Source organism: Dromiciops gliroides, chromosome 5 (assembly GCF_019393635.1).
Source record: "Dromiciops gliroides isolate mDroGli1 chromosome 5, mDroGli1.pri, whole genome shotgun sequence".
NCBI lineage: Eukaryota > Metazoa > Chordata > Mammalia > Microbiotheria > Microbiotheriidae > Dromiciops > Dromiciops gliroides.
The window spans coordinates 178631074-178644754 of record NC_057865.1 but is presented as its reverse complement, the minus strand read 5'-3'; the positions used below and the strand labels follow the sequence as shown (position 1 = coordinate 178644754).

At 33.9% G+C, this 13681-nt stretch overlaps 1 protein-coding gene across 5 annotated transcripts in view; it reads right to left on the bottom strand.

Moving 5' to 3' along the window:
• The window catches only part of SOX5 (SRY-box transcription factor 5), a 503326-nt gene that overhangs the window by 248042 nt on the left and 241603 nt on the right, over positions 1-13681 (bottom strand). For all 5 annotated transcript variants that reach the window (XM_043968274.1, XM_043968272.1, XM_043968273.1 and 2 more), the window contains exon 4: positions 1472-1558. In XM_043968274.1, coding sequence (XP_043824209.1) covers positions 1472-1558 — 87 coding nt within the window. The remainder of the gene's footprint in view (positions 1-1471; positions 1559-13681) is intronic.

Below are 13681 nucleotides of genomic sequence, written 5' to 3'. Positions count from 1 at the left end.
CAACAGAATGAGATCACACAGACTTGGAACAGACAATCCTCTCAGCTCTGTATTCTTCATAGGATTTTTGACTCAGTCCAAAAGAGAATGGAGTACCTTTGAAATTACTTTCTAAACTTCAGGAACTAAAGGGCTGAAGAACAGCTTCTACTTAAAATTATACATCAAAATGGAAATTCTCAATTTCTGAACTCAGACTTTGCTTTCTATCCTTTTAGGTCACATTTGTTCAAATATATTTCTTTGAATAAGATATGATTTATTATTATTTTTTGAATTCATGGTTAATTATAGGCTATTTCTATATAACATTAAGTATTTTTATGTAATTGAAATATTCCATTGTCTAAATGTCTCCAAACATCCAAATATATTAGCATCATGTAGACCCAACATTTAAAAGGTCAGCTACTTAATTTTTTCCCTTTCATTTGGATGTTCTGAAACTGAAAAAAAAAAAAAACCTCTACACAAATGAAATCTGCCACTCTTATTTAATGAGGCAATGTGTGCAATATAAGTTTGAATATTTATATTATATCATATGCCCATATCCATATACAATGTCACTATAGACCTGTTTATAGCATATGCAATATATCATGTAATATTGATAAATTATTATCTATTTTTAGTACAATTCAATTGAAGAAATATTACATTTCTACTATGTGTAAGTTATTGTACTAAGTTGCTGGGGTTACAAAATAGCTGTTTTTATCTTTAGTAGAAGAAATTTTAGAAGACATTTTAAAAATATTTAGAAGAAATCATAATTTTGTATCAAAAAATAGTTAAATGTTTTTTTCCCCTCAATTCTATTGATGTCAACTGGACATAAAAATTCAACTTATTATTTCTGGTTTTGGACTTGTTTTCTATTTTTTAAAAAATATCTATATAGGATCTTCCTAATAGTTTCATTTAATTACTAATTCAAGCAAAACCAAGCCAAAAAGTTTGTCCTTGTGCATGCAATCTGCAAAAATATGTATATAAAACATTTTATTATTTCTATAATATTCATTAATTCTGATTTTGAATATAAACCACATACTTTTGTGCGTTTTCCACATATAGACTATATGAAAAACATATTTTGTCATGAAGTTTTCTTCTTATAGATAAATCATTTAAATAAAAGCAATAGTCTGAAATGTAAATATATGTCCGTAGGCATTGGTAAGTATGCATATATTCACAGAAATATATTTATACATGTATATATATATATATATTTGTGTTTATACAAGTTACAGTATCACATGCAAAGAAAACAAATAAGGGATGATCTTGGTGGTTCCTCTCTCAAGTTTGAAATGAAAACCACTATAGAAAGAGAGGGCAGAAGATAACAAAAAATAATGATGCAGAAGAAAACAAAAGTAGAAGCACCTTAGCACCATTCAACATGTAAACAATGTATTCATTTTCGTTTATTTTAGATCAAGATGATACCAGAGATTTTTACCTTTTATTTCTCCAAAGTTCCCTGATCCCATAGCAAGAAGCTTGTCTTTCCAGTCCTTTGATAGGAGCTTTTCAATGCTGGGAGTTTCTGTGTGAAGAGGCGGGTGGGGGGAAAAGTAAGAAAATCAACATGACTGTTTTTACAATAGAGCTCATTAAAAATCTATCTGCTAAAAATAAGGCCATCCCTATCCAGGGCCCCAGTTCATAATGACTTCATCAACAAACTGATAAGAGGGGAAGAAAAAAGAATGCGTTTTGTCACCTGCTGTTTCAAAATCATTAGCTTTTTCCTCTTGCGGAACAAAGCCATACTAATTCTGTATGACAATAGGTACATATGAACCTGCAGTTCATTGTTTTCCAATTTAGAGAACAAGTTCCGGCTTGTCAGTTTCAGGGTGTTAGTCTGCAGTCAAAAAATAATTATGTTGATAAAATGCACAGTTAAAAAAAGGCAAAAGAATTAGCTCTTAAATCTGCTACATGTAATTATATCCCTCTGTGTGTTTACAATTCTATCCACTTTATAATGTGTGCTTAAACATCGTGGTGTTGGTAAGCACACTGAGGAAAGATTTGCCAGTAATACGAATATTGTAAGTAATTTCCTTAAGTTAGTGTGGGAAAAAAAAAAAAGCTTTTATAAAATTGTAAAATCCAGAGAGAAAGTATTTCCTAGAATGGAAACCCATTATTTTGCTCATTTCAGATTTACATCACTCCCTTAAAAAAATGTTGGCAGAAGTATTTAGAGGAAATGCACATTTTAGACCTCAAGACTGTGGATGGGTCTGATATTTGTATCGCAGAAACACTTGCATTGTAACCTCTTCTTTTGTGTTCAATCGTAATGTATAAGTAAATATAAATGCTAATAAAATTCAGAAAAAACATTAAACTCAATTCCAAACAATGTAATTGTATATTCTTGTCAGCATTTAGATGGGTACACAATTACAATGGCTTTCAATACCACGATTAGCACTGCATTCAGTTAGAAAATGGAGTGTACTAAAAGATAAGTGTCCCAGTATGCTCCATCTAAATAACAATACTCACACTTATTATCTGGATCTAAGACATCCACTGCTATTCTCCACATTTGTGTTTATGTGTATTTGTATTTGTTCAGGCATTTGTTTACCCCCTACTAGGAGCATAAAGGGAGTACATGTTAACTTATCAAAGGGACCGTCTGGCCTAGAGACCATGTGATTATTAGAAACTGGTTAATTTTCCCCACAGTAAAAAGCATTTTAAGGAATCTTCATTATCTCATTTGGTTAACGTTCCTACTTTTTCGGACCCCCAAGTTAAAACTCTCAACAATTAGTGTCCCAAAGTCTGTAAGGAGTTTTCAACAAAACTACATTGGGATTTTTTTCATGGAAAAGTAACAATACTATATCAACATTTCTCTCTTTAATTTCAAAAGGTTCATAGAAAATGAGAAATTGAATCTGGCATGTTGTTGTATTAGGCTCTATACATCTAAGTGCAAACATACGGTGACTGCACATATCTATGTACACACTCTTATGTGCATTCTTGTGTTTGTGTATGCACAATGAGCTTTAAAATAAAATAAAATAATCAAAATTGCTTTTCTTTTTATGTACAAGTTTTCACTGTTAAATTAGAATCTTTAACTTCTTCAAAAACCAACTTTCTTTCTATAGTCTTTAAAATGATAGAGGTGATTTCATAATAATGAATTAGATATAGTATTGTTCATTGTAAACAAGGCTACTATTCATGATCCTAAACGACTTTACTTTAAACACTTTTTGTAAATACTCCCAAAGTTTGTGCTTTCCCAGTAAACACTTTTTGAAGGGAATCATTTTTAAAACCTATCTGGGTAGGTCAAATAAACATCACCATTTCTTTTTCCCCCCTAGCACTCTTCAAAATTTTCGAGGTTCATGTATACAGGGTGCAGCCAATGTGGTATTTGCAATAGAGTAACTGTCAGTCATTAAAAGCTAACAAACCTTTGCAAAGCAGGAACACAGCAATAGAAATCCGTTGTGAACTAACAATAGGCTACAGAACCTCCAGGCACCAAAAGCAGACCATTTTCCTTTTAAGGCTATTGTCTGCAAAGTCCATGACAAAGTTTTTCCCCTGCAGCTAGACAAAATATTCACTGTAGTGTGCTCATAAAGAAACAGAAGTCTGTCTAAATTGCAGAGTTAAAGGAACAGTAGCCTGATTTCGGGAACCTGCAGAACCCTCCAGGTCTCTTTACTGAATATTATAAAGATATAAGACCTACTTGTAAAACAACTTTATCCAAGTATGCTATTTTTTAAAGCCTCAAGCAAATGAATGGCTCTTTAAAATGATAAACCCCAAGATATTTGGGCATGACATATCAGAAATTATAGTTAAAAATCTATGGATTAGCAATGAGAAGAAAATTTACACATGTCATGAGTTAGTTTAAAATATATACTGATAGAATGAGAGAAGGGTTATTATCATCATGAACATTAACATTTATCAGGCCCTCTAAAAGTTTGAAAAATATTTTTCATGAATTATCTCTTTTAATTCTCATAATAACCCTGTTAGGAATAAGAGCCTATTACTGTAAAGAGTTCAGATTTGGGATAAAAGAACCTTCTTCCAAAATTGAATTCAGCTACTTTTAGCTGGTATGCTTTGAGGAATCAACTAACTTTTCTTTTATGGTTTTTGCATTGAGAGTGCCTGGCATAATGCCAGGCACATAGTAGGCACTCATTAAATGCTAATTGAAATCAACTGAATTTTGTTGAACTGCATAAAATTTAATCCTATGTCTTAGGTTCCTCAACTATAAAATGAGGGGAGTGGGCTAGATGATCTTTAAAGTCACTCAGAGTCTAAAATTTATTGTCCCCTATTTACTAATGAGGAAACTGAACTCCAAGGGTATGTACATTTTTAATGTGTATATCAAGCTAATATATAATAAAGTGGTATTTACACTCAAGTTGTTCTAACAATACTCTTACAGTCTCTCTCCTTGCTTTTGTACTGCTCTCAAATCTTGATCTCTTAGAATCCCTTCTTGTTCAGGTGTGTCCAACTCTTCATGACCCCATTTGGGGTTTTCTTGGCAATGATCCTGGATTGGTTTGCCATTTCCTTTTCTAGATGATTTTATAGTTAAAGAACTGATGCAAACAGGGTTAAGTGACTTGCCTAGGGTCACTCAGATATTGACTATCTGAGGCCAAATTTGAATTCAGGTCTTCCTGACTATGTTGAGTGCTTTCTCCACTGAGCCACCTAGCTGCCCCTTTAGAATCTCATTTTCTTCCAAAGCTGAGGGCAAGTCTCACTTCTACATGAAACCCTTCTTGATTCTTTCAAATCCATCCATTATTCCCTTGCTCTCAAATTATCTTATATCAATTGTTTTCATATATGTATATACTGTCCTTCTCCATCCCATGGCACACTAGTTCCTTTCACCTTGTATAATGTCTACCACAAGGCAGATAAACAAACAAAAAAACACTTCATTGATTCATTGACTCTAAATACAATACCCTAACCACTCAAAATAAAATAAAAACAAATTTCACTGCAACTTGTATATGTAAACTGAACTCAGGGAAGCAGACTGGGGCAAAGGAAAGAGGGCTAGATTTTGCAGCAGTGATTTGATTGAAATTGGATTTGAATACAAGCTTTTTTTTTTTTTTTGCTTCTGCTAGAAGTCACAACCTCTCTGGGCTTTAGTTTCTTTATCTGTAAAGTGATGGGGATGACCTAGATGGTTTTCTAAATATGTGATATTTTCCACTTTTAGTTAGAAAATGGAACCAGGGAAAAGATGGTAATAGAGCTTGTTTTCCACAAAACTCTCTTACCTAATAAGGCCCCTAAAGGAAATGAGAATCAGCACTATAAAAATTAAAGCTAAATCCATAATATAAAACAGAAATGCTATAAAACCTAAAAAAAAATCAAATAATATCTAAGAACTAAAACACTTAATTTTCCAACTCACTAGTCTTTTTTTTTTACCTCAAGGCTTCATTTCAGACTATAGCCAAAGTGGCCAGACTTGGTTTGCCTCCTGAAGTAATTCTTTCTCAACCCCACCCCCACCCCCCATATTTTACAATAGGTTAAATATATATATATATATATATATATATATATATATATATATATATATATATATATATATATATTCAGTCATAAAAAAGAAAGGGATGCAACTTCTTTGATATGTGTAGGGGTATGCGTATGGGTCTGGGAAAGATCTGCCACAAAAGAACACCACACAGATGTCCAGGGACACAGTGCTTCTGAGACCAAAGTTACAGGAACAAGAAAAGTAGCTAGGGTTAGTTCTTTTCCAAAGGGACCCAGTCAGCATCCCAAAGCCCTCAAATTGAAGACACTCCAGCTCACAGATCTGTGCAAGCAGAGAAGTATCTACATTAGTAATAGAAAAGAGCAAAGAATGAGGGAGTCAGAAACAAGTTAATGGGAATATAAGGAAAAAAGTTTAAAAGACAAAAAAATTCAAGTTTGTAAGTAGACAAACTAACAGTGAATCTCATGAAGGCAGAAAAAATTATTAAAAATTCACAAAAGGCCATAACATAGTGAATACATATTATGCTAAAAGTAAAACTGAGCCAAAAAGTTCCAGTGATAAAGAGAATTGTGGATATCTCAGAGACATCAGGGAACAACAGTAAGGACTCTCAGAAATTTTCAAGAAAGAAAGAAATATTTGAAAGGTGTCATCAGGGTGGGCATTAGATAAAAATTCAAGACCTTTAGTTAAGAAATAACTAAGACAAACAATAGAATTGATAACTTAGAACACAAGGTGAATAATCTCTCCAAAGAAGTAGATAACCTAAATAAAAAGAATGACAAATTTGAGACTCAACATCACATACATAGAAAAAAATGGCAAAAAAGAAGCAAAAGACAACTTTGAAAAGATATATGAATTTTATATAAGCTAAAGCAACTACCTTTGGAGATAGATAATTTGACATTACTAAATTCACAAAACAAGATAATTCTTAAAAACGAAATATTATGATACAGGAAAAAAATACCAGAACACCACCTAGAATCTTCAAAAACAAACAATAAAGTTCTGATTGATTGAGTCCAGAAATTGTTACCTACAAAACCCTTCATGTTTGAAATTCCAAGGTATATAGTGGTTATTCTTCAGAATCTGAGTATAAAACAAAAATTTTGAAATCAACAGTGAGAAAGTCGTTTAGTATGAAAAAAACCTGTTAATTTGACTTATGTAAGATGACCCCATAATAATAAAATGGGATTTTTCAAAAAATTGACAGAGTTCAAACTCCAAGACAAAAAAACACATCGTAAATATGACACTCATCACCAATGATGCCCTTCAGCAAAAGAGATGGGTTGGAGACATTATTAGATAGGTAACAGTAAATTGCATGAGAAAGAAGTAAGAAAGCATTCAAATTGTGAACACTCAAAAAGAGAAATGCAGGAAAGGTAAATTAGCATAATTGTCAGGAAAAGACTAAGCAATGAGATCATCTCATCTTTCTATACTATTAAAAAAGAAATTGGGTCAAGAGGAGAAATAATGAATAAGGAGGAGCCATAAATGGAGAAAACATGTTTTAATATTGGAGGGGATCTTCAAGAGTTTTTTGAAAGAAAGGGGAAAGAACTGAATTAATCTAATGTGAACTAACTCCCATTCTCCCTTATAATGAAATCAAAATACTTTGGGGGAGATATAAGAAAATGAGATGTCATTTGCATGGAGATTAGAGGAAAGAGAGAAGAAACTGGAAATGTTGTCTTCCAACCCAACTGAGATGCAAGTAGAGACAAGATAAGATTCATCAGGGAGCACATGCAAGACTATGGTAAGAAGAGGGGAAGGGAAGAACTGCAATGGAGGAGACTGAAGGTAGGTCTCACTCCAGAAGATGAAATGAATCAGTGTCATTAAAGAACATTCCCATGGAGGCTAGGCATGGCAAATATCTATGGGAGAGACTTTATAATTTTCCTAATAAATGCCTGGGTAGATCAAGGATGCTACTTCCCTACTGGGGCAGATAGGTGGATAGAAAACTGGCCCTGAAGTTGGGAGGACCTCAGTTCAAATCTCACCTCAGACACTTACTAGCTCTGTGATCCTGAGCAATTTACTTAATCTCAATTGCCTTAAACATCTCTGACCATCTCCAGTCATCCTATCTCTATCTCTATCTCTGTCTCTGTATCTATCTCTATCTCTATATCTACATAGCTTGCCACTGGAACCAAATGGCTATGGAGGAGAGAGTGAGGCTGGTGACTTTGTACAGCCATGTCTCACTCAAATTCAATTCACTGCAAATCATGACATCACCCTGATGTCATGGTCCTCTTCGAGAATGAAGGACAAATAACAACTTCCTTCTTATTATTTTACATAATTCTAAAAATACTAGGGATATCAATGACTAGAGAAAGAATGTAACTTTATTAAAGAAGAGTTAGAATTGTCCCTATTTGCAGATGACAAAACGGTTTACTCAGAAAATCCCTGAGAATCAGCAGAGATGGGGAATTAATAGCTCTGATAAAAAATAATACAAAACAAATATATGAAACTTCTCAATATTTCTATACAGCAATAACTTAATCCAGGATGAAATGATAGAAAAGGAAATTCTATTAAAATATATATATATATATTAGCTGGCAACAATCTAGCAAAACATTAAAGACATATAAATGCAATTACAAAACTTTTTTTTCCACAGAAAAAAGGAAAATAAAAATATTTCAGGGGATATTCATTATTTATGAATGAGCTATCCTCATATATTAAAATGAAAATACTATCAAAAGTAATTTATAATTTTAATGTTAAACCAAAGTGCCATAGTGTTACTTTGTAGGGTTAGACAAAAAAATAATAAAATTTATTTGAAGTAATGATTCATTCTTTAGAATGATCATTTTTTTTGATCAATATAAAAATGCAAGACACCATACAGGGAACATACTACTGTACTATTCCCATTTTACAAATGAGAAAATAAGATTCAGAAAAGTAATGTCACTGGCTTAAATCTAATCAACCAAGAAGCTCAAATATGACTATGCTCTTACCCCTAAAGATCACTGCCTATTCATGGATGTCATTTTATTGAAGCATTTGATTTCTCAACAAATACCTATTGTGTGTATTTATCAAAAGGTCTAAAACAAAATAAGATGTTATGGATTACTAATGTTTCAATCAGATTCTATTGATACATGAAGAATTGCATAAAACAAGCTGAGAATAATTAATGTAATGGATGGTCATGTTATCAATGACTAAATTTTTCCTATGAACAGTAAAGATCTCAGAAATTCATGATTAGGGACTTGAAAGGCCAAATGGCAAAATCCCAATAGTAACAATGGATCTGTTCATTAGTGTGTGAATATGAGTAATATGAAATTTTTACCACAATCATAAGCCCTTTGCAATGATAATGGTATAAAATGGCATGTAGTGGTCTAATAAATATCCTGTTTTGAAATGCTGTATGTTACATTTTTTAAAGGAGGAAGAGAAGAGGAAGATAAGGAAAAGAAGGAAAAGGGGGAAAAAGAAAAGAAGACAGAGGAGGAGAAAAAGGAGGAGAAGGAAAAGGAGGATTAAGAGAATCAGAAACAGAAGGTAGTGGTAATAAGAGGAGGAGTTGTATTTAGAGTAGGGCTTTACATGTATGTGTCTGTATACACAAATATATATGTTTATGCACACATAATACACACAGAAATCCACCCTACTATGTTATATAATGATAGAAATGCTTCTAAAATAGCCTTTTCCTTCTCACCTACCTTTCTCCTTCTCCACATCACCTTCATGAACCTGATTCATGAAACATGGTTTCCAGAACTCAGTGAGAGACTCATCAATAGAAGGTTGGCTACAAGGAGATTTTTACTATTATTTTTTGAATGGAGCAAATCACAAAGACACAGAGGGATAGGGAAGGGTTGCAATCTCTTTTGACAGAAGTTGCACCTGCATTAACAAAATCACAAATATCTGAAGTACAGAGATACAACTAGAGGTGGAAATGCTCAGGCAGAGGCAGAGGCTTGTGGGACACTAGCCCTGGCTATGTAAAATGTTGTGGAGGGAGGTCTTATGGTCTTCCTTTCCTCTACCATAACAGGTCTCCCTATTGCTCACAGTTCATTTATGAAGAGGAGGCATCCCAGCCTGGGAGAATATCCTCTCTCTTACACATAATCAGTCTATGGAAAGGGGGACTGTTCAGGGAGTAGGCAAGATGATTGTAGGAAACAGCTTTTCCACCACTTTTGGAAGGTCATGGCTTCCCAGGGACACATATGCCTCTTCAAAGCATTTTTCTCTAATCCTGAAGTTTTGCCTTCCTTGGTTTCTGAAATCTTCCCAGGGCCCAGAGGTTGAGAGTCTGTGGTAGGCTGCATTGGGAAGGGAGGAGAAGGCAATTCAGTAATCTTAGGCCCCAGAATCAGTGAGACTATGCTTGGGAGAAGGAAATGCCTTTCCAGACACAAGTGATCTCTACTGCCTTTGAATTTATAGCTCCAGAGAGCAGTGGTAGATTTCCAGCACTTCCGGCCTTGGTGGAGATTCATGCCTTTCTAGAAATGCTTCTGTTCCACTCTACTTCCACCCCACCCCCCTCAATTTCCAGGGTACTTTTTTCCCTCAAATCTTTGTCTTCGGCAGCTATTTGACCTCAAGTCTAGGGCATGAGCTTGGGATCATTGGTACACCTGAAAAGACTTTGTCCTGAGTTATAATATCAGCTACCATTGCTCTGAATATATCATTCATTCCCCAAGGGAAAAATGTTGATCTGAGAGTCAAGAAATTAAGTTCTATCCTCTGATCTGGCATTAATTCTAGGTCTGTGCTTTCTCCTATGTTATATAAGAGCATTTAAATGTGGTCCCTGACAGTTTTAGCAGCTCTATGAGTTTATGAGCACTCAGGTACATTTGTTGTCAACTGAGGGCAATTCCAATTTCAGTGAATAGAATGTACCTTAGGCAAGTCATTTTCCTCCTCTGAACACTCACTATTATCCTCTGTAAAATGAAGGAAGTGGAACACATGATCCCAAAGCACCCTTACAGACCCATCCAGATATATGATAGTGATTTTTTGGGGAGGTGGAGTAGGTGGGGAAGGTGGTGACTTTGAGCAAACTTTCAATTCCTTCATCAAACTGGTCTATCTTTCTGCTCAATATGTTAACACTCTATCCCTCCCCCTAAGTAATCAGACTTCTTTGTTGTTGTGTGTAAGGAAACAACTGACCTTAGCACTTAGTTATCAATAGCAATTTTTTAAAAAATGAAAGCTAAAAATGGTCAACCATGAAGTTCTGTCTGTCCTTACAATTTTGCTCCAGGTGCAACAATTTCTAGTTAAGGCTATATAATACAGCCATGAGAGGTAACATGGCATGGTAGAGAGAGGACCCATTTGGATTCAGAGAGATCTGAGTTCAAATTCTCCCTCTGATACTTACTAGCTATGATCATGATCAAGGACTCCCAGGGAATTTTCTAAGACTATAAGGTCAATACCTTCTCCCTCCCTCCCTTTTCAGCTTTTGTGTTTTGTTTTACCCCATAAAATTGTAAGCTCCTTGAGGGCAGTCACTGCCTTTCTTTTTTGGGATAGGAAAACGCAAAGCTTACCATAGTTCCTGAATAAATTCTTATTGAGGTATAGATGAGTTCTAGATTTATATCTGTTGTGGAAGCTTCTGTATCTAGTCAGTTCTTACATTGATGAAATTACAGGTCTGGACAAACAGAACCAAAATCAAAAAACCTAGCTAACGCATATGTTTCTATTTCTATACGTAAATGCTATGAGAAGATTAAAATGCTATCATATTTATTTGGAAATCTCTTTTTACAGTTTCAATGATTATCACATAAAGTACTTAGTTTGGGGGCATCAATTTTCAATCTTGCTTTGGGATTTACTTTTCAAAGTTATGTTTGAGGTGACTATTCATCTCTATGTATGTATAAGAAACAAAGGTAAAGAAAACAAAAAATTATCGGTCTTATATTCTATGTAATGATTTGTATCATATTTTCCTGTATTTTCTTTGAGAAATGAACTTTTTCTATCAAAGCTAGAGACAAGTGATTAGAAATATTAACATTAAATAATGCAATCGCTATGTACTTAAATGTATCTCTATATATATGTATTTCCATATATATGTAGAAATTCCCTACAAAACAATCCTGAATATACATTCTCTGTGGGAATAGGCAACTCAGGGAATATAAATTATACTCTCTAGTAACTCCAAACAATAGTCTACTTTCTCTCAATAAGGTGCCTTGATCTAAACCTTACAAAGTACATATTAACTTTTATTGTAAACATTGCCAAGATCTGGGAATGACAAATAGGGACTTGGTGAGTCAAATAGAGATAAGCATCTTTTCAATTAATCTCCCAATACTAACTCTGAATTTACTGAAGGACTGAGATAAAAATATCACATCTATGTTGATTTTTAAAATAATAATTTTGCAATATCTTTGTCAAGTTAGCAATGCAGTAAAATGTAAGGGATAGATGAAGAGATTTATAATAAATTAAGAGAAAATTAAATTAATGCCAATGAATACAATATAAAATACATGGTAGGAAAAAACTATGTGAGGTAGCGTTTTACCTGTATGTAATTAATATTCACATTTATCCATTTGGATTATTTGTGCTTTTTTCCTACTCTATTTACTTTTGGTCACTGGGACCCTTATGATGCATTTCTACTACATTCTTTTCTCTTTTTCACCCCTGCTTCTTTCACTCACATATGCTTCTTCGCATCAATGCCTGTAGCAATACCCACCGGTGAATGGCCCTCCAACTGTGCCAGCCATTGTTACTGCAGCATCCTGCCTCTTCAGGGCATGTTCATTCCCTATAACTCTCCCTCTTATTCCCCCTTAGTGCCAAACACTCTTAAGACTGACTCCCTCATCTGGAACAATGAGACCAGGAGACTCATGCCAGCATACTGTAATTCTCCAACAGGCTTCTAGTGCCAAGAATTAAACCACATTCGCTCCAGTGCAGTAGCTTTACACACAATCCCAGGTTTTTTCTGTTTTCCCTTGAGTTCCTGTGGCAGCGATTCACAGCTCAAGAGCCCATCAACAATCAAAAATAAAGTAACTCTAAAAACACACACACACATAAAACCACTTTTTAAAACCAAGTCTCAGTAGACAGATTCTATGTAACATGCTACTTTCTCCCCTTCTTTTTAGTTGAAATTGAACCACATTTGTTCCTGACATGTGAAAGGCTATATATTTAAGAAATGGTTCCTACCTTGAGACATAATAAAGATGTCTCTAAATTTCAAAGAACACCAACTCAAGAAGTAAAAGCACAAGTATTAAAATAGACTTTTTATGCCACAGAATTATAATTTTAAAAGTAACTTGATAAATGTTTGCTAAAGTGAATTGATTTGAACAGAGACAGACTTCACTATTATCTACTCCAACTCCATTTTTAAAATGAGGAAATCAAGACCAAAGAGGTCATGGTCACATAGTAGTGACACAACCTATTACTCAATTCATAACAGTATGTATTATGCCTAGGTTTATTTAGTTAAAAAAATTATGAAGTCATATGTGCATATGTAGATCCACCCCTCCAAACAATATCTTCCCACTTTCATCCTAGAATATCCACTTCGACTTTTTCAAAGGTATAGCTCTTTAAGGATGATTTCCCACAAGGAGAATTTCACTTCAAGGTTACATTCTTGGTTTAGATAGTCTCAAAGCAAAATTATCTTCTGTGATCAGTATGAACAAATATGAATAACTCAGTCAGAACAAGTAAAAGGGATTTTGCTTGAGAAAATAAAATTAATCTATAAGAAATTACATATAAACGCCCATCAATTGGATCATGGCTAAATAAAGTATAATACGTGAGTGTACTGCAATATTATTGCATCTTAAGAAGTGATGGATATAAAAAATTCACAGAAGCTTTAGAAGATATAAAGTAGAATTAAGTAAGTAACATGAGTAAAACAACTGAAATAATGCAAATGGAAGGAATGACAACAAAGCAAACCAATGAAAACAAATGATGCATGTTTAGGATGAATTTTAGCCCTGGAGAAGA